Genomic DNA, 23,626 nt, shown 5'->3' with positions numbered 1-23,626 from the left:
GGAGGAGTGGGAAAGCAAACATAAAAAGTAAAAGGATACGAGATTTGCGAGCGACTGCGAGGATTGTATGAATAGTGCGTGGATCTGCTGGTCTACAGCCTTGAAAGGTTTCAAAATTGCATTTATGGTTAGAGTAAATTTAGATATTTTGAAGTCATTGTATCTGCAGTTTGAATAGGCAACTAAATTGTGATATTGTGGGGAAAGGTGGGTATAGCCTAGCAAACCGTGGTGGGTTAAATGGTGTGCAAACAGACCAACTAAGCTAAGCTGAACATGTAAAAGGCAAATATTGTTTTTGTTGCGGTATGTACATGTGTATGTATTATACTCATACATATACGAAAATTTCGGTAGCTGGTTGAGTGCGCTTGGAGACGATTGGCCTTATTGGTATTGACGTTTTTTAAGGCCCTACGCAATCAGGCGCACAGTGCAAGCAAATGAAACAAAGCGGGAAATTGTTAACAGGACATTGCTTACATACAGACATACTAAAAATGTCAGCATACAACTACATGCATATAATATACAAGTCCATATGTGTATACCTTTAGTGCGCTCTCGTCAAATGTACTCCTATCAATGTGGCTTTCGATGTCTTAGCGTAACATTTAATACAAATCTAACAAAAAATATGGAAAATTACAAAATATAAAAAATTAAAATACTAAAAAAAATAAAAATTTAATATTGTCGAAATTTAAAATTATTGAAAATATCAGGAATTTTAATCCACGAGAGCCTTAAAGACTATAATTTGAAATGAGATCAAACGCTTTAGTTTCCAAAATATGTACCTATATTCGCTTATGAGAGGGACTTTGCAGAAAAATGATTAAAGAGCGGGGCCACTGTAGTAGCGGAAAAAATTAGAAAATGAAATAAATCAAAATTCTGACAAAGGAAACTTTATTCTAAATATTGTGAATTTTATTCATTGTTTACTTTAAACCCATGTAGAAGAAAAATAACACTGTGCAGCTTTTCTTCGATGCCTGATTTGTTTTTTTTTTTTTTGAAGATTAAGCGAAAGCAGTGAAAAATTGAAAAAAAATTAGCAGATCCTTGTTTCTAAAAAAAGCTATGCATTTTTTTTTTTGTAAATTATTTTTTTTTTATTTTATTGCAATTTTTTTTATTTTATTGTAATTTTTTGTAAATTATTTTTTTTTGTAACTTTTTGTATGTAATTTATCGCAAAACCCACAACCTTACTTCCATGCAGAGCGTAATTTTTGATGCACAGTTAAAATTTCAAGTCAGTCGCTCATGATGTTGTGAGCTCGAAAGATACAGTTTCGAGAAGAAAAGCGCTTTTAAAAGTTTTCGGTACGAAGCCTGCGCCAAAATTCAAAATAGTAGTTTTGAAACATATTTCTCAGCTTAATCCTTCGCTTGTGACATTGTAACGTATTACAGTATCGTTGAAGCAAAAATATGATTTTTTTTCAAATTTCTACCGTGGCCTTTAATCGAGAGACATTTTTAGGACGCATTCTGCAATTTGGATTACACAAAGTCTAAAATATTATACTAATTACTATTATGCTAGAGTTCAAGAAGTTGGTTTTACAATTTTTATGTTTAATTATTTTTTGGTCAATTGTTTTTCCTTAATTTTTTTGTTGTAAATTTTTTTTCCAAATTTGTTTGTTGATTTTGGTTGATTTTAATTTTGTAAATTTTTTCCCCCCTTTTTTTATTTTGGTTGCTTTTTTTATAATTTCTTTTATTATTTTTAATTATTCTTTAAAATAATTACGGTTGTTATTATTGTTAAATTTTTTTAAATTTTGTTTTTACGAAATATGCGTATCGCTATATTAAAAGTAAAATTACGAGTCCGCGCTATGCAATTTGGATTACGTAAACTCTAAAATATTCCACTAATTACTACTACACTAGAGTTCAAGAATTTCATTTTTGCTTTTACAATTTTTATTTTTAATTATTATTTGTGTTTTAAGAGATTTTTTTTTTGTTTTGAGACTTTTTTTTGCTAATTTTGGTTTTGTTTTTTTTGTAAATTATTATTTTTTTTTTATTTTATTGCAATTTTTTTTTTAACTTTTTTCCTTAATTTTTGGTTTTCGTTTTTTTTTTTTTGCAAAATTTAGATTTTTTTGTTTTTTTTTCTTATTTATTTGGTTTTTTATGTCACAGAAACAAAGTTTTTTAGTAAATTTCCTTTTATGTTGTTAATTTTTATTTTTCTTTTAGTTTTTCTTGTTAATTTTTTTTTCGTTTGTTAAATTTTGTTTGTTTTTTAGTTTTTGTGCAAATATTTTTTTTTTGTTAGTTTTTCTTAATTTGGTTTTTTTTTGTTTTATTAAATTTTATTTACCTTTTCTTTTTGTGAACATTTTTTTTTTTGTGTAAATTTTTGCTTTTTGTTAATTTGTTTGGCAACTTTTATTTTCTTTGTTTTCCTTTTTTGTTCATTTCATTTTGTTTTTGTTAATATTTTGGTTTTTTATGTAACAAAAACAAAGTTTTTTAGTAAATTTCCTTTTATGTTGTTAACTTTTATTTTTCTCTTTGTTTTTTTTTTTAATTTTTTTTCGTATATCAAATTTTCTTTTTGTTTTTGGTTTTTTTGCAAATACTTTTTTGTTAATTTTTCTTTATTTTTTTTTTGCTTTATTAAATTTTGTTTACTGTCTTTTGTGAAGATTGTTTTTTTGTTAATATTTGTTTTTTGCTAATTGTTTGCCAACTTTTACTTTTTTGGTTTTTTCGTCTTAATTTTTGTTTTGTATTTCTGTTTTTTGTTAACATTTATTTTCCCAAATTTTTTTGTTTTTTTTTTTGTTAATTTTTGCAAATTTTTTTGTCAACTTTTACTTTTTTGTTTTTTCGTCCTCATTTTTTTTGTTCATTTTGGTTTTTTTGCTAATATTTATTTTTTCCAAATTTTTGGTTTTGTTTTTTGTTAAATTGTTTTTTTGTTAATTTTTTTTTTGTGGACATTTTATTTTGGAAAATTTTTGTTTTTTGCTAATTTGCTTGGCAATTTTTCCTTTTTTTGTCTTAATATTTTTCATTTTTGTTTTTTTGTTAATATTTATTTTTTCAAATTTTTGTTTGTTTTTCGTTAAACTATTTTTTTGTTTTTGTTATTTTTGTTTGGCCTTGTGTTTGTTTAAATTTTTTTGTTTTTTATGAGTTTTACTTTTTGTTTTTTTTTTTTTTGTTTTGTGAGTTAAGTTTGACTATTTTTTTATTAAATTTCTGTTTTTTATTTAGATTTTTTATACATTTTTTTAATTTTTGGTTTCTTTTTGTTTTTCGTTTCGTTTGTTTTGGTAATTGTTTTCCTTTTTCTTTTCGTGATTCTAGTTTTTCGTAAATTTTTTTTTTTAATTTTGGTTGTATATTTTAATACATTTTTTTTTAGAATTTTTTTTGCAAACTTTTTTTTTGTTAATTTTTGTTTTCCCTTTTGGTTTTTTTGTTATTTTTCTGTTAATTTTATTTTTCTGTTTGTTCATTTTTATTTTTCTTTTAGTTATTTCTCATTTTTCGTATTTCCTTTTTTTTTTGTTAATTTTCGTTTTTTTTTATTTTTTCTAATTTTTGTCCTTTTTTTTGTTTTTTTTTTGTAGTTTTTGTTTTTTTTATTATTTTTTTTCTCGTTTTTGTTTGGTTTTTGTAAATCTTTGTTTGTTCATTTTCAGTTTTCTTTTTGTATTTGGCAAATCTCTGTTTTTTTGTTAATTTCTGTTTTTTTTTTTTGTTAATTTTTGTTTTTTTCCTTAATAATTTTTGTTTTTGTTAATTTTGGCTTTTTTTAATTGTTTTTTTTTTTAATTTTTTTTTTTTGTTAACATGGTTTCTTTCGTTGTAATTTGTTTTTTTCAATTTCGCATTTGCGAATATTTTCTTAATTATTAATTTTAATTGTTTTTTGTTCGTCCTTAATTTGGTCGTTTGTTTTGTAATTTAGTTTTAAAAATTTTTTTGCTTTTAATTTTTTTTTAGTTTTTTTTATTTTTTGTTTGTTATTTTTTTCGTTTTTTTTTTAATTTTTTTTTAATTTTTTTTAATTCTTTTAATTTTTTTGTTTGTTAATAATGGTTGCTTTCGTTGTATTTTTTTCAATTTTGCATTTTTTCATAATTTCTAATATCGCCATATTTAAATTAAAAGTTCAAGTGCGGCACAGTAACTTTCCGAAGAATCGTCACAGAAGAAGTTAAATCCATAAACAAAAACAATATTTAGAAAAATCATAGCGAACGCATCTCTTAAAGTATATTTAATATGCATACAAATGTAGAAGTACCCGACAACTCTTCCAACAAAGCACCCACTAGCCAATCTGAACCACAAACTGGGACGAAACAAAAATATGCTTTCATAAAAACTTATTTTTTACTAAAAAGCCAAAAAGAGTTTTTTATATTTGTACGAGCAGCGAAGAAATCATTTTTGTACATTTCTTAACTATAATTTAAGTTCTATAAATTTTACAAAACAAATAATATTTAGCACAAAAATGCGTTAGTGCAAGTGTCTAGTATTTCACAATGATATTTCAATTAAAAAAATATTCAAATATTTATACACACAATTAGAATAAACTTAGAAATTCCTTTTAGCTAAACTTAATGTATATTTTTATAATTATAAACAAAAATTAAAAAAACGAAAACTTGTCGCAGATGAATGAAAGAAACGAACTTGCCACAACAAGGCAAATATAAGCAAAAAGAGAAATGTTTTTATAATTTAATTTTTTTTTCAAAGTTTGTAAATTTTTCTTATGCCTATACAACAGAAAGCACATCAATGGAATACCTGCAGATGACATCTATTTTAACTAGATTTTATCGACAGATTCTAAAAGTTAACTATTTCTTAGCGCAAATGAAATGGAAAATGATCATTATTTATGTATGTATTAACCATAGCTGAATATATGTATAGCCGATGTTAGTTTCTTGTATATATGTACACACATAAATATATATTATATTTGCTAAACATAAGAAATACAGATCTATATAAATATATATGAAAATGTTGAACGCTGAATAAGAGATTTATGTGAAGAATGTTGAAATTGACGAAAGGTTAGAAACTATTTTAGATGTTACTCCCCATCCACCTACAAATTGTTTATTAATTAAACTATAAAATGATATCATTAAACGCAAGCCATTGATATTTGTATTGTATGATATTTTATTAACCCTTACGAGGTGGGTCTAATATGAAACTTGATATTTGTTAGTTTTATCGCCTATGCAGGAAGGCAAATTGTTACACCCTGTATGTGTTTGGCCGAAACTATTCTATGTTTTTGTATTTAAACACTTACAGTCTCTTGTAAATTATTTCTTATTTCTACTATAGTACATAGAAACTCACATACTAAATAGTACAGAGTCCTTCTCTTGTCATACTTCGATGCCTTTGCGATTGCCCAGACTCTTTTCAATATTTAACATTTAATTAACTTAGCTTCTAATATCGTAGGAAAAATTTGTACATACTTACATTTATATATATGAATTAAGTTGATCCTAGTTGCTGAATTATTTTTGCCAAATTATTTGGTTTATTTCAAGTACCTCCTATTTATGTATTTACATATTTTTAAGCAAAACTGTTAGCGAAGAAAGAAACTAATTTGACGAAATTGATAAAAGATACACGAAGCATAAAAAAAGAAATACATCAAATAACTGAAATATTGTGTCTAAATGTCAAGCAATGGAGTTTTCTTTTAACTAAAAATCAAAACCAAGTTGGTTAATCATTTGAAAAAGGTAAGTAAAAGGTGGGCTCTTGGAAAGCAAAAGTAGTTGAAAGCAAATCTGCCTTATGATCTATGTTTGTGTATGAGAGTGGCACTGCAACGCCTAGATTTAGGCAATTCTTATAGGGTCTCCATAAATTTCCTTTTGCTCTTGGGACTTCTGCTGTATCTCCTCTAATCACAAGGCCAGCAGCAAACCAGTATGTAACTGCAACGTTTTCGGATGATATGCGCCAAAAGAAGCAAAAGAAGAGCAAATCAGCCCACAAACAGCAAACAGCTTCTGAAAATATAGAATATTTAAGGATGAATAGACAATCCCGTACGTCAATGAAGCCAAGCACTTGGGTATTGCAATCGATGCAAAGCTGCGCTGCGCGTAAAAAAAACATGACGAGCTCGATTTGAGACTCGAAAAACTTTGAACAAATTATTAACATTCAGTCCAAAAAATATATGGAACTGTTCACTTAAAAAGCGCGAGTTGCACATATGTCTAAATTCTTTTTTGTGGAATGTTGGTACAACTGTCTTCTAAAGTGTCGCAGAGTTTGAGCGCCATCTGTCAATTAGCTTGTTTTTGGCATTTAATTATATCAGTCAACCGCAGGTGTGCTCTATGATAATGCTCTGTGGATAAAAATATCGAACAAAGAATTTGTCTTAAATTTTGTGTTTTGAACGGGATTTCGTGGAGAGAAGTCGTGGAAGATTTACCCCGATTTGGTCGCCCATCAAAGTCTTCAACGGAAGAAAACGTCGAGAAAGTCAAGGAAATGATGCTGGAAAACCATAATTTAAGTTTGAGAGAAATAACTCGTGACCTTAGCGTGTCCCACGAATCAATTCGCAACAGGTTACACCATCAATTAGGCCTGATACGAGTGGCTACTTGACTCGTTCCAAGGGAGTTGAATTTATTTCAAATAATTTATCGAAAGTAGGTGGCTGAAGGTATGCTTGAGCAAATGAATACGCACCCAACGTTTATCCAGCGCATCAGCGTATCATAACAAGTGATGAGACGTGGGTATATGAGTTTGACATGCAAACCATTCAATAGGCGACGTTTGAGAAAGAATATGCGTAGGAAACGGTCCAATTTGTGGAAGGAAAAATCAAGGAGCTGAAGAAGATCTCTTCAAACTCGTTTAAAAAGTGCTTGAGGACTGGACTAATCGTTGGCATATTTGTATTGCTTCGAATGGAGTATATTTTGAAGGCGACAAAGAAATTTTTATGATTAAACAATTATTTTGCGTTTTATTGAACAATTCCTGGTACTTTTTTGACAGAATCTATATAACGCCAAGACCAAACGTCACCAATGATTTATATAAAAGGCGCAACTTGAAACCAATGGCCAACTCTGTCAAATTACGAAAATAGAGGTGGCTAGACCACACACTGCCAAAAGATGATACGGAAATCTGCCATTTCAAATCTGTATTTAGAGTTCTGGGATGGGGGTAAACAGTGAAGGAAGAAAGGAGAAAAGTATGAGAGAAAAAGATAGGAAAGAATAGAGACAGAGACAATGGTGGTCATATGCTGACCCCATGGGTTGTGTCCTGTAATAATATCAACCATCAACCGAGCGTCTTTCCTTCCAAGTTTTAGTAAAAAGTTTGACAGTCTGAAAGTCTGTTCGGACTTGTCACAACACACTTTGTAGTTCTGCAGCGTTTTAGACCGGATCGTTTTAGACCAGCGTTCATGATTCCTGCGGAACTGATTCCGATTATTGGCTCCGGCCCTTGTGGGGGAACCGCTAATCCACGGTTCGCCAATTCATAGGCAATTTCGTTTCCTTGAACACCGGAGTGTCCTGGAACCCCTGTTCTGTTTGCTACAGAATTAAGCTTCTTCTTCTTCTCTTCGTTTAAGTACCATCCAGCTCCAGACCGCTGACTACAGACCGCAGACTACATGTAAGAGATCGTGCAAGAAGAAATCGATGAATGCGGGAAATCGTGAAATGAAATAAAATTGCTACTAAAAATAGGGTTAGGTGGAAATGTTTTGTTGAGGCCCTATGCTGCAATGTCGATGTTTAATTTGTGATGCAACTAGGTGGCGCTGGTGACGATATAATCCGAAAGAACCTATTTTGGCACGACTTCATATAATTCACGCGCTCACATATAATTCGATTATCTACTTTTTCGTGCTTAACTCCCAATCCGTAATTAAAAAGCGAGTTTATCCATACAAAATTTCTTTCTTGAATAATAGCCATAATTTTGACATACCTACAACCCCGTGTTTTCTGTGTAATAGACAATTATTTTTGAGCGTGTAAAGAAAAACGCCAAAGTAAAAACTAAATGAAAAGGATGCCGGCAAAGAAAACAAGTTTGTAGGCATAATTCTAATAAAATGTTTGTTAGGTATTATTAATTATGCATTCATATAACAGAAAGCGTGTGTCTGTAAACGCTTTGTCCTACTTACTTATTATAAAATGTATATCGAATTTCGGATGCGTATTGCTCCCATAATTTTTTGAAACCTCAATAAACGTCGTTTACTTATTTTCTAGATAGCCTGGCACTCGAAGTGTAACCAATTTAAAAGGTCATAAATTTAGGTTGTGGAAAATTAGTTTTATTCCATTCAAAGTAAAAAATGTGTGAAAACAATACAAAATTAAGAATCAGATTACTTTTGCTCGATATGGCCACCTTTTGCCTTGACTGTGGCCTTGAGGCAGTCCAGTCCCAGTCCGAATGTGACTTGCAGGTATTTTCGTGCACTCGCGGACAATGTCTTTTTTCAACGCCTCGAGACTGGGGAATCTTTTAGTTCGGACCTTGCTCTCCAAAATGACCCAAAAAGAGAGTAAGCCATCGGATTCGCGTGTAGTGAATTTGAGAGCCATTGTGTGAACGTTATGAAGTTCGGAACGTTGTTTTTTAGCCATTCTTGCTTCACTTGAGCTTTGTGAGGCGGTACCAAGTCCTGTTGAAACCTCCATGGTTTGCCACCAAAATGCTTGTCTGCCCACGGCTTCAAAGCTTTCCCGATAGTATTTTGCATTTACTTTGACGCCAGGCTCGATGAAAACAATTGGAGAACGCCCATCCGCGGTTGCAGCTGCCCAAACCATTACCTGTGGCGGGTGCTAGCTCCTGGTGGCCTATCGATGACTCGAATTCCCGTATGAAAGGTCAGTCAAATAAACACTGTCGTTTTGGGAGTTTACGAATTGCTCAATTGCAAAAATTTTCTCGTCAGAAAACACAATGTTCGGAAATTGACCACTTTCGGCCAAGCACAGCAACTCCTTCGCTCTCTCAAGTCTGACTTGTTGCTGCTTTTGTGTGTGATTATGCGCCTTTTGGATCTTGTAAGGCTTAACTTTGAGATTATTTTTCAGTATGCGGCGGATGCTACGGTCAGTTATTTTCAGTTCTTTCGCCATTTGATTGGCACTTCGTTGGGGATTTCGCTCAAGTCGCTTTTCACTTTTTATACCATTTCACTTGACGTAGCACTCTTTTGGTGACCACCTCCATGACGTTTCGCGATGCTCCCAGTATCATTGTAACGAGCAATGGTGCGATAAATAAAAACTTTATTTGCTTTAAGGTACTGGAGCTCACAAACAATCGCTGGTTGTGATTTTCCAGCCAAATATAATGCAATCACATTATTACGTTTGAAATCCTCTACTGATTTCTTTTTTTCTTTACTCTCGGCAAATTGCTTCCGATCGCTTGTAAACAATACTCTGGGCTGTTATTTAGCCAACTAAAAGACATCTGATGCCCGTGCATCAGCTGCGCGAGCGGTCTGAAGTTGGTTACACTTCGGGTACCGGACCCTGTAGTAAAATGTGATGAGAGACTCTGGCCTGCTGAGAAGGTTCTAATACAATATTCACTAGAAATGGCGAGATTAGACACGGTGGATAGTCCAGTGACGAATTGATGCTATTGCACGAAATTAGGGTTTTAGTGGCAAAGGACGCCTTTTATTTGACAATCAACCGTAATGTGAACAAAATTATTAAACCTTAATGCACTTGATCTCCGAAATATAATAAAGGGTAACTTTTTAAGAGCTATAGGAAAGTTTTTCAAAAAAACTCACATATAATTGCTTTAATGTTGGCTTCCAATGCGTTAATTGAAGCAGGCTTGTCTGAATAGCTGAATGAGAATTAACATAGCCCCACAAAAAATAATCTTAAGGCGTTAAATCGCACGATCTGTGTGGCCAATTGTCCCGAACGTGAAATAAAATGTTCACCGAACTCGCCTCTCAACAAGTCCATTGTTACGCGTGCTGTGTGGCATGTGGCACCGTCGTGCTGAAACCACATGTCATGCAAGTCAAGCTCTTGTATCTATTTTGGGGAAAAAAAAAGTTGGATATCATTCCACGGTAGCGCTCACCATTCACAGTTACGTTACGATTGGCAGCATCTTTGAAGAATTTCAACGGTCCAATGATACCTCCAGCCCATAAACCGCACCAAACTGTGACCTTTTTCGGATACATTGGTAGCTCCAGCAATTCTTCTGGCTGATCTTCACTCCAAAATCGACAATTCTGCTTATTTACGTACCCATTGATCCAAAAATGAGCTTCGTCGCTGAACAAAATTTTTCGACTTTAAACTTTCTTAACAGAACACGCATTTTTATAATAAAATTCAATGATTTGCAAGCGTTGTTCGTTTGTAAGACGATTCATGGTTAAATTATAGACCAAATTGAAGATGTTTGACAGTGAAACAAAACACCAAACGTGCGTCCGCTGTTTAAACCAACTGTTTAAAAAGATAATAGCTAAAAAATCACCCTTCATAACAATAGCAAATTATGCTGCTTAGAAAATCACCGCATAGCATCGCAAAAATGGTACTGGACTGCAACCCGAAAGAGAGCAAAGTCTCCGGTCGCCCAGATGTTGCGCGAGCTAGCAGATGCCGGCATCACACGGGAAGGTGACGCCATCACAGTCCGACATCGCAGTCCAAAACCGTGTACGATGGAATCGCCTTGTCAAGGTCCTATGCTCCCGAGCGGAGTGAAAAAGGATATAAGAAAAAATTATACCGGAAATGCTAAGAAAAGTAACGCCTCGAAAGAAGCACTTCGCGCATTAAATGAGCTTTCGAACACGCATTAAAACCATAACTGTGCTAATTTTTTGTATTTTAAAATATCATTTGATTTATTTACTTTAAAGGGTGCTTAAATATATGGTTTATATTATTCGTGTACTATTTTCAAATACGCTTTGATACAATACAATAACTTTTACACTCTATTGAATTGCAGTTTTTTGCATTAGACTTTTTTTTTTGCCGACATAAAAAGACGCCTTCCAATCACAATGCAGAGCACAAATAGTGCGTTAGGACACATGAAAAAATGCACGTATTTTGTGTAGATATATTTACATTTAAAACAAAATATTTTAATCAAAGAGAAAAACTCGACAAAAAACGAAATAAATTAAAACCAGACCAGGACCTGACGTACAAGTCGCACGTTGACGGAGACAACAGTAAACACGTGGATGCAACAGCATACCATAGATGTACAGATGTACAGACGTATATAAACTTATTATTTATAAAAACAAAAATATCATTCGCGTGCAAGCGTAATATGCACATAAAATATTGTATAAGTAGAGTAGAATAAAGGTAACTACAGCGTGGAATACAAAAAGCGAATTTACAATAATCAAGAATCGCTTAGAATATCCTTCAGTATTGAGCTGGAATTGCGCGTCGGTGCAAACTCATTCAACATCATTGGCTGAATGGGTATGGGCGCTGAAGCATTCACAGCCGTCGCTGTCGAGCTGCTATTGCTGGACGTGGATATGCGACGCGCCGGCTGGTTGGGTGTGCCCGTTGGCGGAATATTCTGCTGTGTGATATTTAGCAAGTTGGGCATATTACTGGCATCCGAATTGGGCTGGGATTCCTGTTCGAGAAATTGCACGAAAGCCTGCACTAAATTGTCTTTGGAGTGCACACCTGAAAAGGAAAGAAAACCATGAACATAATTAATGTAGAAAAGTTTAAATTCGCTGCGCGTCTATTGATTACTACCTTGCGCAGCCGGACTGCCACCCAATATGGCGCCAAGCCAGCTTGACTGTTGCTTGTTGAGGCCAACCTTGTCCGACTCGCTTTGTGTGAAATCCAACACGGAAGAAATCATGCGCAGCACTTGGCTCTTATCATTCGGATTGCTGCTCACCACATAGCCGATCAACAGACTCTTGATGAGGCTCTTCTCAATTTTGTCCGACTGACTAGATTCGCTGGCATTCAGTTTGGCGGAGAGTAGCGCATTTTCCTGCTTCAACGATTCGACTAAAGGAAAAATGCATGAGACGTAAGTGGTATTAGTGGAAGTGTTGGAAAATGGTAAAAAGTTTGAAATAAAAAAGCAGTCAGTAAAGTATGTAGTTTATAACACTAAAAATGTATGATAAATATTTATAACCATTCATTAAATTGAAATTACAAATTATGCATTTAGTGAGTTAATTTTTCAAACACTTTGCTTTGCAGGCATTAAACACTTGTTAAGTTTTCTGTTTTTTTTTCTTTTTTGCTTTTGTTTTTTAATATTTCCCCCCCCAACGTTGTTATTGTGCATGCAGATTTGGGCGTGGCGTCCGGGACAGTATGACATAAGTACTGGTAGAATGAGAATGCACTTGCACACCAGTACCTGATGTAATACTCAACCAGACGCACGCAGTTATAGCCGGTTTAAGGAGCCAGGGCACGAGCATTCGATGCGAGTGGAGCGAGCATTTTAATGGTTTGGGAAATAATGACTCTATTCAATTAACTTATACTTAGTTGATTAATGGAGTAGTGTTTTTTAGCGCAGGCAGCAGGCTTTGAATTTAGGTAACTAACATAATTTACAAGTTTACACTTTATTTTGTACATATTTTTCTAGTAGTGTTTGAATTAGCTGGTAGAGCAAAGAGAATGCATGGCAACGCCGCCAATTTTTATGCAAATACATTTTTCTTACAAGATTAAAGCAAATTAAATAAAGTCAACTAAAATCAATTCAAATTATATTTAAATTAATCAGTATAGCAATAACAACAAAAACAACAAGTATAACAAAAACAAGAATGTAGAAACGGATACAACCTCGGGCAATCTCCAGATGCAACGTGAGTTCAGCATATCGATATCGCTCACAGTTACAAATTGAGATTAACCAATTTTGCATCGGACACGTGGGACGCAAGAAAAAAAGTAAATAATAATTACAATCTAAATTCGAAGAAAATATAAATAAATAAGAATAAAATTCTAAATTCGAAAAAAAAAATATAAGTAAACGAAAATAACAATAAAAATTCGAAGAAAAATAAGAATCTAAATACGAAAAAAAATGCATAAGAATAAAAGTCTAAATACGAAAAAAATAACAATAACAATATAAATTCGAAAAAAATATTAATAAATGAAAATAACAATAAAAATTCGAAGAAAAATAAGAATCTAAATACGAAAAAAAATGCATAAGAATAAAAGTCTAAATACGAAAAAAATAACAATAACAATATAAATTCGAAAAAAATATTAATAAATGAAAATAACAATAAAAATTCGAAGAAAAATAAGAACCTAAATACGAAAAAAAATGCATAAAAATAAAAGCCTAAATACGAGAAAAATAACAATAAAAATATAAATTCGAAAAAAAATAGCGAATTAGACTTAGTAGGCTAAACTGCAAAAAAAATAAAAAAAGCCAGCGTTGGGCTACATATTTAAAACAATAATCAACAAATTAACAAAGAAAATTTTAGGTACGAAGAATTTAGAGTACCAAAGTGTGCATAAACGAAAAGTGATGAATAATTTATATAAATCTTATGAAGAAATAAAATTTCCAATTTGATGTACTAAAAATAATGAGTACTAAAAATAGTGAGTACTAAAAATTATGAATAATTTATATAAATCTTATGAACAAATAAAAGTACCAATGTGATGTACTAAAAATAATTAGTACTAAAAATTATTATATAAATAATTTATAAAACCCTTATTAAGAAATAAAAGTACCAACGTGATGTACTAAAAATGATGAGTACTAAAAAAATAAGTACTAAAAATAGTGAGTACTAAAAATAATGAATAATTTATAAAAATCTTATGAAGAAATAAAATTTCCAATTTGATGTACTAAAAATAATGAGTACTAAAAATTATGAATAATTTATATAAATCTTATGAACAAATAAAAGTACCAATGTGATGTACTAAAAATAATTAGTACTAAAAATTATAAATAATTTATAAAAATCTTATTAAGAAACAAGAGTACCAATATAATGTACTAAAAATAATGAGTACCAAAAATAATGTGTACTAAAAATAATGATGTACTAAAAATAATGAGTACTAAAAATTATAAATAATTTATAAAAACCTTATTAAGAAATAAAAGTACCCACGTGATGTACTAAAAATTATGAGTACTAAAAATAGAGTGGATAAAGACTGGAAGTCACAATAAGCAATTTTTCTTATACACCAGTCATTTTGATGGTTTTGGTAGAAATAGATATATTTCAATGGATGGTAAATCTAGTGTTAATTAAAATATTTAAAACAAAGAAATTCATATTTTCAACAATATTTTGTAAGTTATGGCTTGAAGTGTTACAGAAATATTTAGAGAATATGCGATTTTGTAACCATAATTGAGTGCAAAATTTTTTTATGTTAATTTTTAAACACTGTGCCAAATGTCTTAGCGATTATTTCTTTGAAAACCTGGGAAATTTGCAAAATATCTTATTAGAGGGACCTTCTTAAAAAGATCTAAGTGGTTTAAGCGATTTACTTAAGGGAAATAAATCAAATGCAGGTATCGCAAAAGGCATGAGGGACACGAGCGTCTTAGACAAGCAATCTGGCTAACCTAACCTAACCTAAAATAGTGCAACTAAATATTTGATTTTTTTTTAATTTTTTCTTATTTTTTTTAAATTTAGTTTTATTTTATTTTATTTTATTTTATTTTATTTTATTTTATTTTATTTTCTTTTATTTAATTTAATTTAATTTTATTTTATTTTATTTTATTTTATTTTATTTTATTTTATTTTATTTTATTTTATTTTATTTTATTTTATTTTATTTTATTTTATTTTATTTTATTTTATTTTATTTTATTTTATTTTATTTTATTTTATTTTATTTTATTTTATTTTATTTTATTTTATTTTATTTTATTTTATTTTATTTTATTTTATTTTATTTTATTTTATTTTATTTTATTTTATTTTATTTTATTTTATTTTATTTTATTTTATTTTATTTTATTTTATTTTATTTTATTTTATTTTATTTTATTTTATTTTATTTTATTTTATTTTATTTTATTTTATTTTATTTTATATTATTTTATTTTATTTTATTTTATTTTATTTTATTTTATTTTATTTTATTTTATTTTATTTTATTTTATTTTATTTTATTTTATTTTATTTTATTTTATTTTATTTTATTTTATTTTATTTTATTTTATTTTATTTTATTTTATTTTATTTTATTTTATTTTAAAAAGCTTACATAATAATAAATTATTAGGTAAACTGAAACAAACGCAGCGCTAGCAGTGCAACTAAATAATAAATTAACATAAGACTCTAAAATAGTCGAAAAATCTGTTTGGGTTACACTGCTGCTTTTGGCCATTTCAAATCTAAATACTTAACACCAAAATTAATTGCCAAATTCAAAATCTCAGTTGAACACTCAGTGAGGTAGAAAATTCAAAAGCAAGCGCTACAGCAGCTTTGCATAGCCCGGGATTTTCCCTTCATATACGAAAGGCACCAGAAACTGAGTAGTCGCTATGCATTTTTAATTCACGAAAATCACTATTTTACTATGTAGATACTGGTATCAATTACGCATATAAAATGTCTGCAAAATCAAAAGTTAGCCAAAACTTATTTTATATGTACATACATACGTTTGCTGCTATCACTAAATTGCCTACAAGCGCTTGAGTATGAAAAACTAAGAACATTCGATATTAACATAGCAGACGACTGTTAATGTTACTTAACACTCTACGTTAACCTTACTCACATGTATGCAAATAAGAGAGAGAAAAGTAACAGAGTATGCTGGGAAAGCTTGCATGGATTTTATGCTAAGAAATAGAATGTATCTATTACGTATGCTAGTGCTGCGTTAGTTTGTAAATTTATATAATAATTGTATCGTTATGTAAACTTTTATAAAATAAAATAAAAATAAATAATTAGTAAATATATTACCTAAAAGCGCTTGGCTATGGAAAACTGCAAGCATTTGAAGTTAACATAACAGACGAATGTTAATGCTAGTGAGCATTGTATGATAATTTTGCTAACATGTTTATGAGAAGAGAAAGCTAACAGAGTATGCCGACAGAGATTGTATGGATTTTATGTTAGTTAAGAAATACATAGGTTATAGTTTTTTCATAATTTCGAAAAACTTTAGAGGCGGATTGATAACAAAGTTATAGAAAATGTCACAAAGGAAAAATTTTAAGTAAATCGACATCTTGTGTGCATTACTTTTTAAGCTGCAAACGGGATTGTGCGTCGAAATTACAAAATTACAATTTACATACTTATACCTTTTAAGTCTTTGATAAATTGAAGTATTGTATTTTAAGTGCTATCTGCTAGGTTGTGCATTTTTTTATTTATTTTTAAGTTTTTTTTTTTTTTGTTTTTTTTTTGTTTTTTTTTTTTTGTTTGTGGCACACGCATACAAGATGGGAATTGCAAACAATGACAGCTGCAGATTTTGCAATGAACTAGAAGAGAGTGAAACTCTTGAAACTCTATGTTCTTGCTCTACATTGTCAAAACCAAAAATTGTATTTGGCTGGTGAAAATATGCCATGATATTTATTATGAATCGACAAGGCGAGAGTGCAGCGATAAGTTTACTACTGCTATTGCGGTGGTATTTTAGTATGTCGCTACTACGAAAAATCGCTCTAAAAACTGCCGATAAAAGTACAAGAGTACAGCAATTATATAATAATAAAAATTATAATATTATAAAATTATAAAAAATATAATAAATGAATTTGAAATTGCATTAATTTCTAACTTATAAGATAAATTCACAGACAATATTTAGATCAAGTAAATTTTTTTGTAAGTGCACATCTTTCTTTGAAATATTTTATGCTCACAAAAGTACTCTTATTTATGCCTTTTTGGTAGATGAATAAATTAATACTAAAGGAGGTTTTTTTGTTTTTGTATTTATGTGGTGATTATGTTTTAAAATTAAATCTACACTTTGTAAATTGGTTATAAAAATGTTAGTATGTATGTATGCATAATAAAGTGTGTGTTAGGAGAGAAAAAAACAAACAATATTTATGCATACGAAAAGCTATCTAATTCAATCATTTAGCTGTTTGCAATCCATCAACCGAAAATTCTGCTAGTACAACTTTTAATTCACCATACATTCGGAGGCGCTAAGCGCGCATATGCGCGTTTTGTTATTCTTTGATGAGGTGGAGAGCGCGTGGAAGCAGCCGCTAGTCATATTATTATGAGAGATTATGGAATTATTGACGATCGTGGCAATGTGGCTGTGAATAATGATTGTGTCTTTGCTGTTTATAAAGGTTTACGATTTAGTTTGTGATTTTATTTTTTTTTTACTTTTTTGTTAATGTGGTGGTGTTGGTGCAGATAGATGATGCGCATGATAATTACATATACAATATTTATCATTTATTAATTCGTTTTTTTTTTTTAGTTTTCTTGCTTTGCGGTGTCTACATAGAATTCGTAAAAGTGTATACCAACTGAAATTCCGAGTGTTTGAAAATTGGAAAAATCCCAGAATTACCAGCTGATATTTACCTTTAAGAATCAATCAGCGTGGCTTAAGGGAAACATTGCAACAAAATATTAATTTAACATTTTTTTTTTAATTTCTCTTTTTTTTAATTTCTTCTTTTTTAATTTCTTCTTTTTTTAATTTCTTTTTTTTAATTTCTCTTTTTTTATCTCTTTTGACTCATCAATGCAGTTATTATTAACAAATTGGTTACTCGGGTCATTAATGCCAAATGCCTGTTTGCGTGCTGTTATTGAAGATTTCCCTTATGGCTGACGTGGTTCATTGAGATGGGGTAGTGGTGGGTTAGTAACAACAATTTGCGGCCATATATTGCAATTAATAAATATTTTCTTTTTAAATATAGCTGGCGCTATTATATTTTATGTAAATTATTATTTTTTAGCCAAGTGTTAGTAAACAATATTTCGCCCCTTTTCATTTTTTTCGTTTGCCAGTTTATTTACAGAAAACGTAAACGTAAACGTAAGCGATATTCACCTTCTTCACGCAACATGGCTATCGTACGCTGGCACGCCTCCAACTGATCGGAGAGACGTGCTGCTGCACACAAACCCTGCTTCGCCTCAGCCAGCTGCTGCTGCAATGCGCCAATCTCCGCTTGCAACTGCGTTTGCTTCGCCTGCTCCTGTTGCAGCTCCTTGCGTATGCTATGCGTGGCGGCTTTGATGTCGTTTTGTTTGTCTGTTGGCAAAAGGAAAAGTATTACAGGCACATTTCATAAAATTTTCAAAAGCTTTTACAAAATAGGTGTATGTAAAGGGTGATCAGATTGGAGGTACTTTTTCCCAATAGGGGTTTTTGACTACTGTTAAACTAAATACATAATTTTTTCAGTATTCATTGAGAATATTTTTACGTTATTGGATGACACTCGATCGATTAGACCACGTACAGTCCGAAGTGAGAGAGTATTGCGGCTGTATATGAGAGTTTTGCCGAAGATACGGAAAAATCGATTCGACGCCAATCTCAACAACTTGGTTTATCTTATGGTACAACTTGAGCGATTTTACGCAAGGCTATTGGCTTGGAAGCATATAAAATAGAGCTAGTCCAGGTCTGAAGCCGGCGATCTTCCAGAGCGTCATAATTTCAGTCGTTAAGCTCGTAAAAAACTCGCCGAAGATCCGCATTTTGGAAGCCGAATTTTGTTCAGCGATGAGACCCATTTTAGGCTTAACGGCTACGTGAATAAACAAAATTGCCATATTTGAGCTGAAGAGCAATACGAAGCCATTCAAGAGCAGCCATTACATCCATTGAAAACAACCGATTGGTGCGGCCTATGAGCTGGATGAATTAGCGGCTCATATTTCTGCAAAGACGAGGCTGGCGGAAATGTAATGACGAACGCTATCGCGCCATGATAAACAACTTTTTGATGCCGGAAATTGAATCCCGTGATCTCCAACCTTACAGCCCGTGAGGCAATGGATTTACTGCGTCGTCGTTTCAGTAAGCAAATTTATCTCTCGTCTCGGACCAGTCAGACCAGATTGGCCACCAAGATCATGTGATATCACACCTTTGGACTTTTATTTGTGGAGGTATGTAAAGTCTAATGGATTTGTGTATAAACCAGCTTCGATTGAGACATTAGAAGCCAACATTACTAAAGTTTTTCATGAGATACCGACCGAAGTCCTCCAGCAAGTCATTCAAACTTGATGTTTACGGATGGCCGAATTACGACCTAGTTGCAGAATTATCTTTAATAAATAAATGTCATGAATAATTTTACACAAAACACATCCGATGCCTCTAAATTGATCACCCTTTATTTTAACTAAATATTTATATTCTATTTTCTCTCCATACTTGCATTGCCCATGCGGACGACTTGCCAACTCACCATTTTGGAACTGCTCGAGCGCACACTGTAAATTACACAACGCCGCCTGATTCTTCGATTCTCGATCCTCGGCCAAGCTCAGCTTGTTAACTAACTCGTCGCGTTGCTGCAGCACGAGCGCATACTGAGCCTGCAACGTCTCGGCATGTTGATTGGCGCGTATACTGTGAAAAATCGAAAAAATTCGCATTTATTAAAATTGATTTTCCCAGAAATTGCAACAGCCATGGGTACATATACAATATAAAAATTTGTTTTATTACCAACACGAAACTAATGCATTGCATTTGAAGCGTAGCAGCGTTAGCCTAGCCACCAGCTAGCTACATACACGCGCCCGCCTTATTGAGCCTGCACTGCGCGAATGTTCTAATTTTGTTGTAGCGTTGCAAATGCGCATTGGCTGCATTGGCAGAAACAGGAGCACCAATAGCGCAACAGCAGCAGCGATAGCACCCGTCGATCGCACTAAAATACCGCACTCACACACCTGCCCTCTTGCTATCTTGCCTATGCCATCGCAATATCGAATTCAACTAATTTCCAACGCTATGTGACACGTTATCGCTTGGCACACCAATTGCCGTGAGTCGTGACGAAGCTTAACGAAAGGCTTAAAAGCGATAGCAGGTTACTTCTACCTATGACTGCGACTGCTGATGTTTGTGCTGCCTTGTTGCTGTGCGCGTCGGTGCAATACTGGAGCGTACAGAAAAGTGTAGACTATAAAGAAAAACAAACAGAAAACGGCCAACAGCCAACAGCCAGCGGCAGAGGTGCGATGACGAAACGTAGGTAATGTCAGGCTGCCACCAGTGTAAACACATATGCAGAAAGCTTCGTGTATGCGTGTGTGTGTGCGTGTATGCCTGCAGTTCGACTGGCTCGCTTTGTCTCCGTCTTAGCACAGTGCTCACATGCACACCCCCGCTGTGCTTGCCGGTGCTCAGAACATATTGTTTGCCCCGTAATTAGGTGATAATTTCACTATACTTTCAAGGCGTTTTCTATTTTTAATGCTTACTGCGTCGACAACCAACCAACGCCAACGGTACGGCGGAATGGTAGTCGTGTACCTATTTGTGCATACATACACACATATTTCTATGTGTCGGTATACATTTGAGTATATAGCATAAAATATGCTAGTAAATGTCGGTACATAGAGAAAAAAGTAACAACTTTCAAAGAAGGCACGTTTTCTATGCACAGCGAATTTTACTTCTTTTAAAATATTTTTCATTACTTTTTTATCTAAACTCAATTTGTGACTTATCTGTGAAATAAATTTTATGAATATAACTCAATTTAAAAAGTAAGGGGGTTTTTTAGAATTTTTCTCACAAATGCATGTAAGTATTTAAAGTCATCTTTCCAACTTCCTGTTAATGCGCAGATTACAAAACAGGCAAACAAATTTGTTGAAACGCTATAGTCGGCTTCGTTTTACGTTTAACAGCAAAAGCCACGATGGCGAAGTGAGGTGGTGTAATGAAATAATGGTAGAATAATAAGGTGGCACCTATCGTAGTCCCGTAACGTTGCTCTCAGCGAAATTGACAATATCAGCTGATTTTCGTGACATCACACTAGTCCATAAATATGGTTCCGCAGACGGAACTTCGGGACACAGAGAACTCTTTGAGATGCTATCTGAGCAGTATCCACTGTTTTTGGCACCTAAAGACGACCACAGTTTCATTTGGAAGGAAATTTCATCTCAGATTTCCATTGCGAGAGCAATGGAGTAATCCAGAATGCAATCAGGGAGGTTTGATGGATATTTTCTTTACCCATGGGTCCAAGAATGAAATAGAGTCTGGAGCCGGATGGTACTTAAACGAAAGTAATAGGTATCATTACACTATGGAAGGAATGGCAACTGTTTTCCAAACAGAAGTTTTTGCCATCCTGAAAGTAGCCGAATGGATAATCGAGAGGAGATGGAGCGCGAAACAGATTGGAGTCTTTAGTGACAGTCAGGCTGCACTGAAGGCCCTGGAGAACGCGAAGCAAACCTCAAAGATTGTTCATGAATGTAAGAAGAAGCTTAATTCTGTTGCAAGACAAAACACACTTGTACTTATATGGGATCCAAGGCACTCCGGTGTTCAAACAAACGAAATTGGCCAAACGTGGATCAGCGGTTCCTCCACAGTGACCAGAGGCAATAATTGGACTCAGTTCAGCAGGAATCATGAATTGGAGCAGTGATTATGCATGCTATTTACATAAAGAGCTATGATCTGGTCTAGAACGCTGCAGAACTACAAACTGTTTTGTGACAAGTCCGAACAGAAAACTGTTAAACTTTCTACTAGAACTTGGAAGGAAAGACGTTCGGTTGATGATCGATATTATTACAGGACACTACCCATGGGGTCAGCATATGACCACCATTGGAATCATTGAGGACCCGATGTGCTTGTCTTGCTTAGAGGAGGCGGATAGCACTGAGCACTTTCTCTGTGAGTGTCCTGCCTTTGCTAGAGTACCGCTACGAGTTTTGGGTTTCAATGGCGTGAGAATGAGTAATATTCGTTCTCTAAAACTGGAGGATATGTACAGATTTGCCAAAGAATCTCGGAAATACTCACAGGACTAACTCTCTATCTCTGTCTCTTTTCTTTCCTATCTCTTTCTCTAATACTTTACTCCTTCCCTCCTTGACTATCTACCCTCGTTCCAGAGCTCTAAATTCCATGGGCTGATTAGCCTGAGTGTTTTAGGAGCCACCAAATCTTGTGGTGCTACTTGGCTCGACCTTTTAAAATTTCAATTTCAGTCGAATTGGTAATCAGTGTGGCCAGATTACGATTTTTGTAACTTGATTTAGCTCCTTTTTTTTGTTCTCTAACCTCGGAGTTTTAGTTCTTTGGTTAGATTAGGTTTTTGTGGCAGTCGGTTTAGAGTAGCCAACTCATATAGACGATGTAGATCTGTTGTGGTAGCACTGTGTAATACAGGAACCTTACGGTTCATTTTTTTCATGGAACAGTTAGACTCTCTTATGAAACGTAGGATACGTTTTATCCCAACATCGGTTAGTTCCGTAAGAGAGTCAAAATGGTGCTTTCCTAACAATCTTGCTTTACTCCCAGCTAAGGCTAGACAATTACAGAGGAAGTGCCTAGCTGTTTCTTTTTCTTCCTCCTCTCAACAACTTCTGCAATATTTATGCGAATATATTCCTAGCCTAGAAGAGTGCCTACCTAACAGCCAATGATCGGTGGCAAAATCCATGACCCTCGAAATGTTCTCTCTTGGAGGTTGAGCAATTTTCCTAATCTCTTCTTATATATTTGCGGCCAAATTAGCCTGATTGTAACACAAGTATTTTCTTCTCCCCATGACTTATTGGCTTCCTGGAAAATATTATTTTTTATCCTTAATTGCATTCCTATGGCAATATTGGCGCTGTTTTCAAGCACTGAAAGATTAGCAAAACCAGTTAAAAACAAACGAATTCATCCCCAATTTAATATTTTTGGTTTTAATCAAATGAAATCAAGCAAGCGCCAAAAACCTTAGGCGGTTGTTTTTCTCGACTGTTGCCTCGGCATTCCATCACAAATCATTGTATTAAGATATCGATTACGAAAATACCTAATAATTTCCTAACAGTCCTCATCTCGCTCTAAAGGCAAGTATTCTTTCGTTATTTTTGAGTTACTTCAAGAATTTTTAAGATGCGCGGACAGCAACGTTTAAACTCTACAAGTCAAGGATGCTTTGAATCCTATCATGCGAATTCTGACCCTTAATGGCACTAATTTAGGCCAAAATGTTACTTTTGCTTTTAACCCAACCAGTTTGCTATCGTCTTTATCCTCAGTGTCACTATTTTGGTCATCGGAGACTGGTCGGCTAATATTCTCTGTCACTTCAATCCGTAGAATCGTCGCCCAGACAAATCGGGTCATCGGAGACAAGTAGCTTAATATTATATCTCTCTCTTTTCAAGCCATAGAATTGTCTAGAACCGTCGCCCAGTCAAATTAACAACAACCTTGACGATCTATCGACAGATCTTAAAAACATTCTGGGTACCCAGTCGCAGCGAAATCAAAGCAAGGAAGATCTGCAAACGTGTTTA

The 23,626-nt window shown here is 32.9% G+C and overlaps 1 protein-coding gene across 2 annotated transcripts in view; it reads right to left on the bottom strand.

The window, feature by feature from the left end:
• Positions 1-10,920: 10,920 nt before the first annotated feature.
• The window catches only part of LOC129237750 (thyroid receptor-interacting protein 11), a 118,684-nt gene continuing 105,978 nt past the window's right edge, over positions 10,921-23,626 (bottom strand). For both annotated transcript variants that reach the window (XM_054872675.1, XM_054872676.1), the window contains 4 exons: positions 19,531-19,694; positions 18,156-18,359; positions 11,844-12,110; positions 10,921-11,768 (listed from right to left, as the gene is read on the bottom strand). In XM_054872675.1, the coding sequence (XP_054728650.1) occupies positions 11,470-11,768; positions 11,844-12,110; positions 18,156-18,359; positions 19,531-19,694 (934 nt within the window). In that variant the 3' untranslated portion in view covers positions 10,921-11,469. The remainder of the gene's footprint in view (positions 11,769-11,843; positions 12,111-18,155; positions 18,360-19,530; positions 19,695-23,626) is intronic.

The sequence above is a fragment of the Anastrepha obliqua genome, chromosome 2, assembly GCF_027943255.1.
Source record: "Anastrepha obliqua isolate idAnaObli1 chromosome 2, idAnaObli1_1.0, whole genome shotgun sequence".
In the NCBI taxonomy this organism is placed as follows: Eukaryota; Metazoa; Arthropoda; class Insecta; order Diptera; family Tephritidae; genus Anastrepha; species Anastrepha obliqua.
This window is presented reverse-complemented; position numbering and strand designations above follow the sequence as displayed.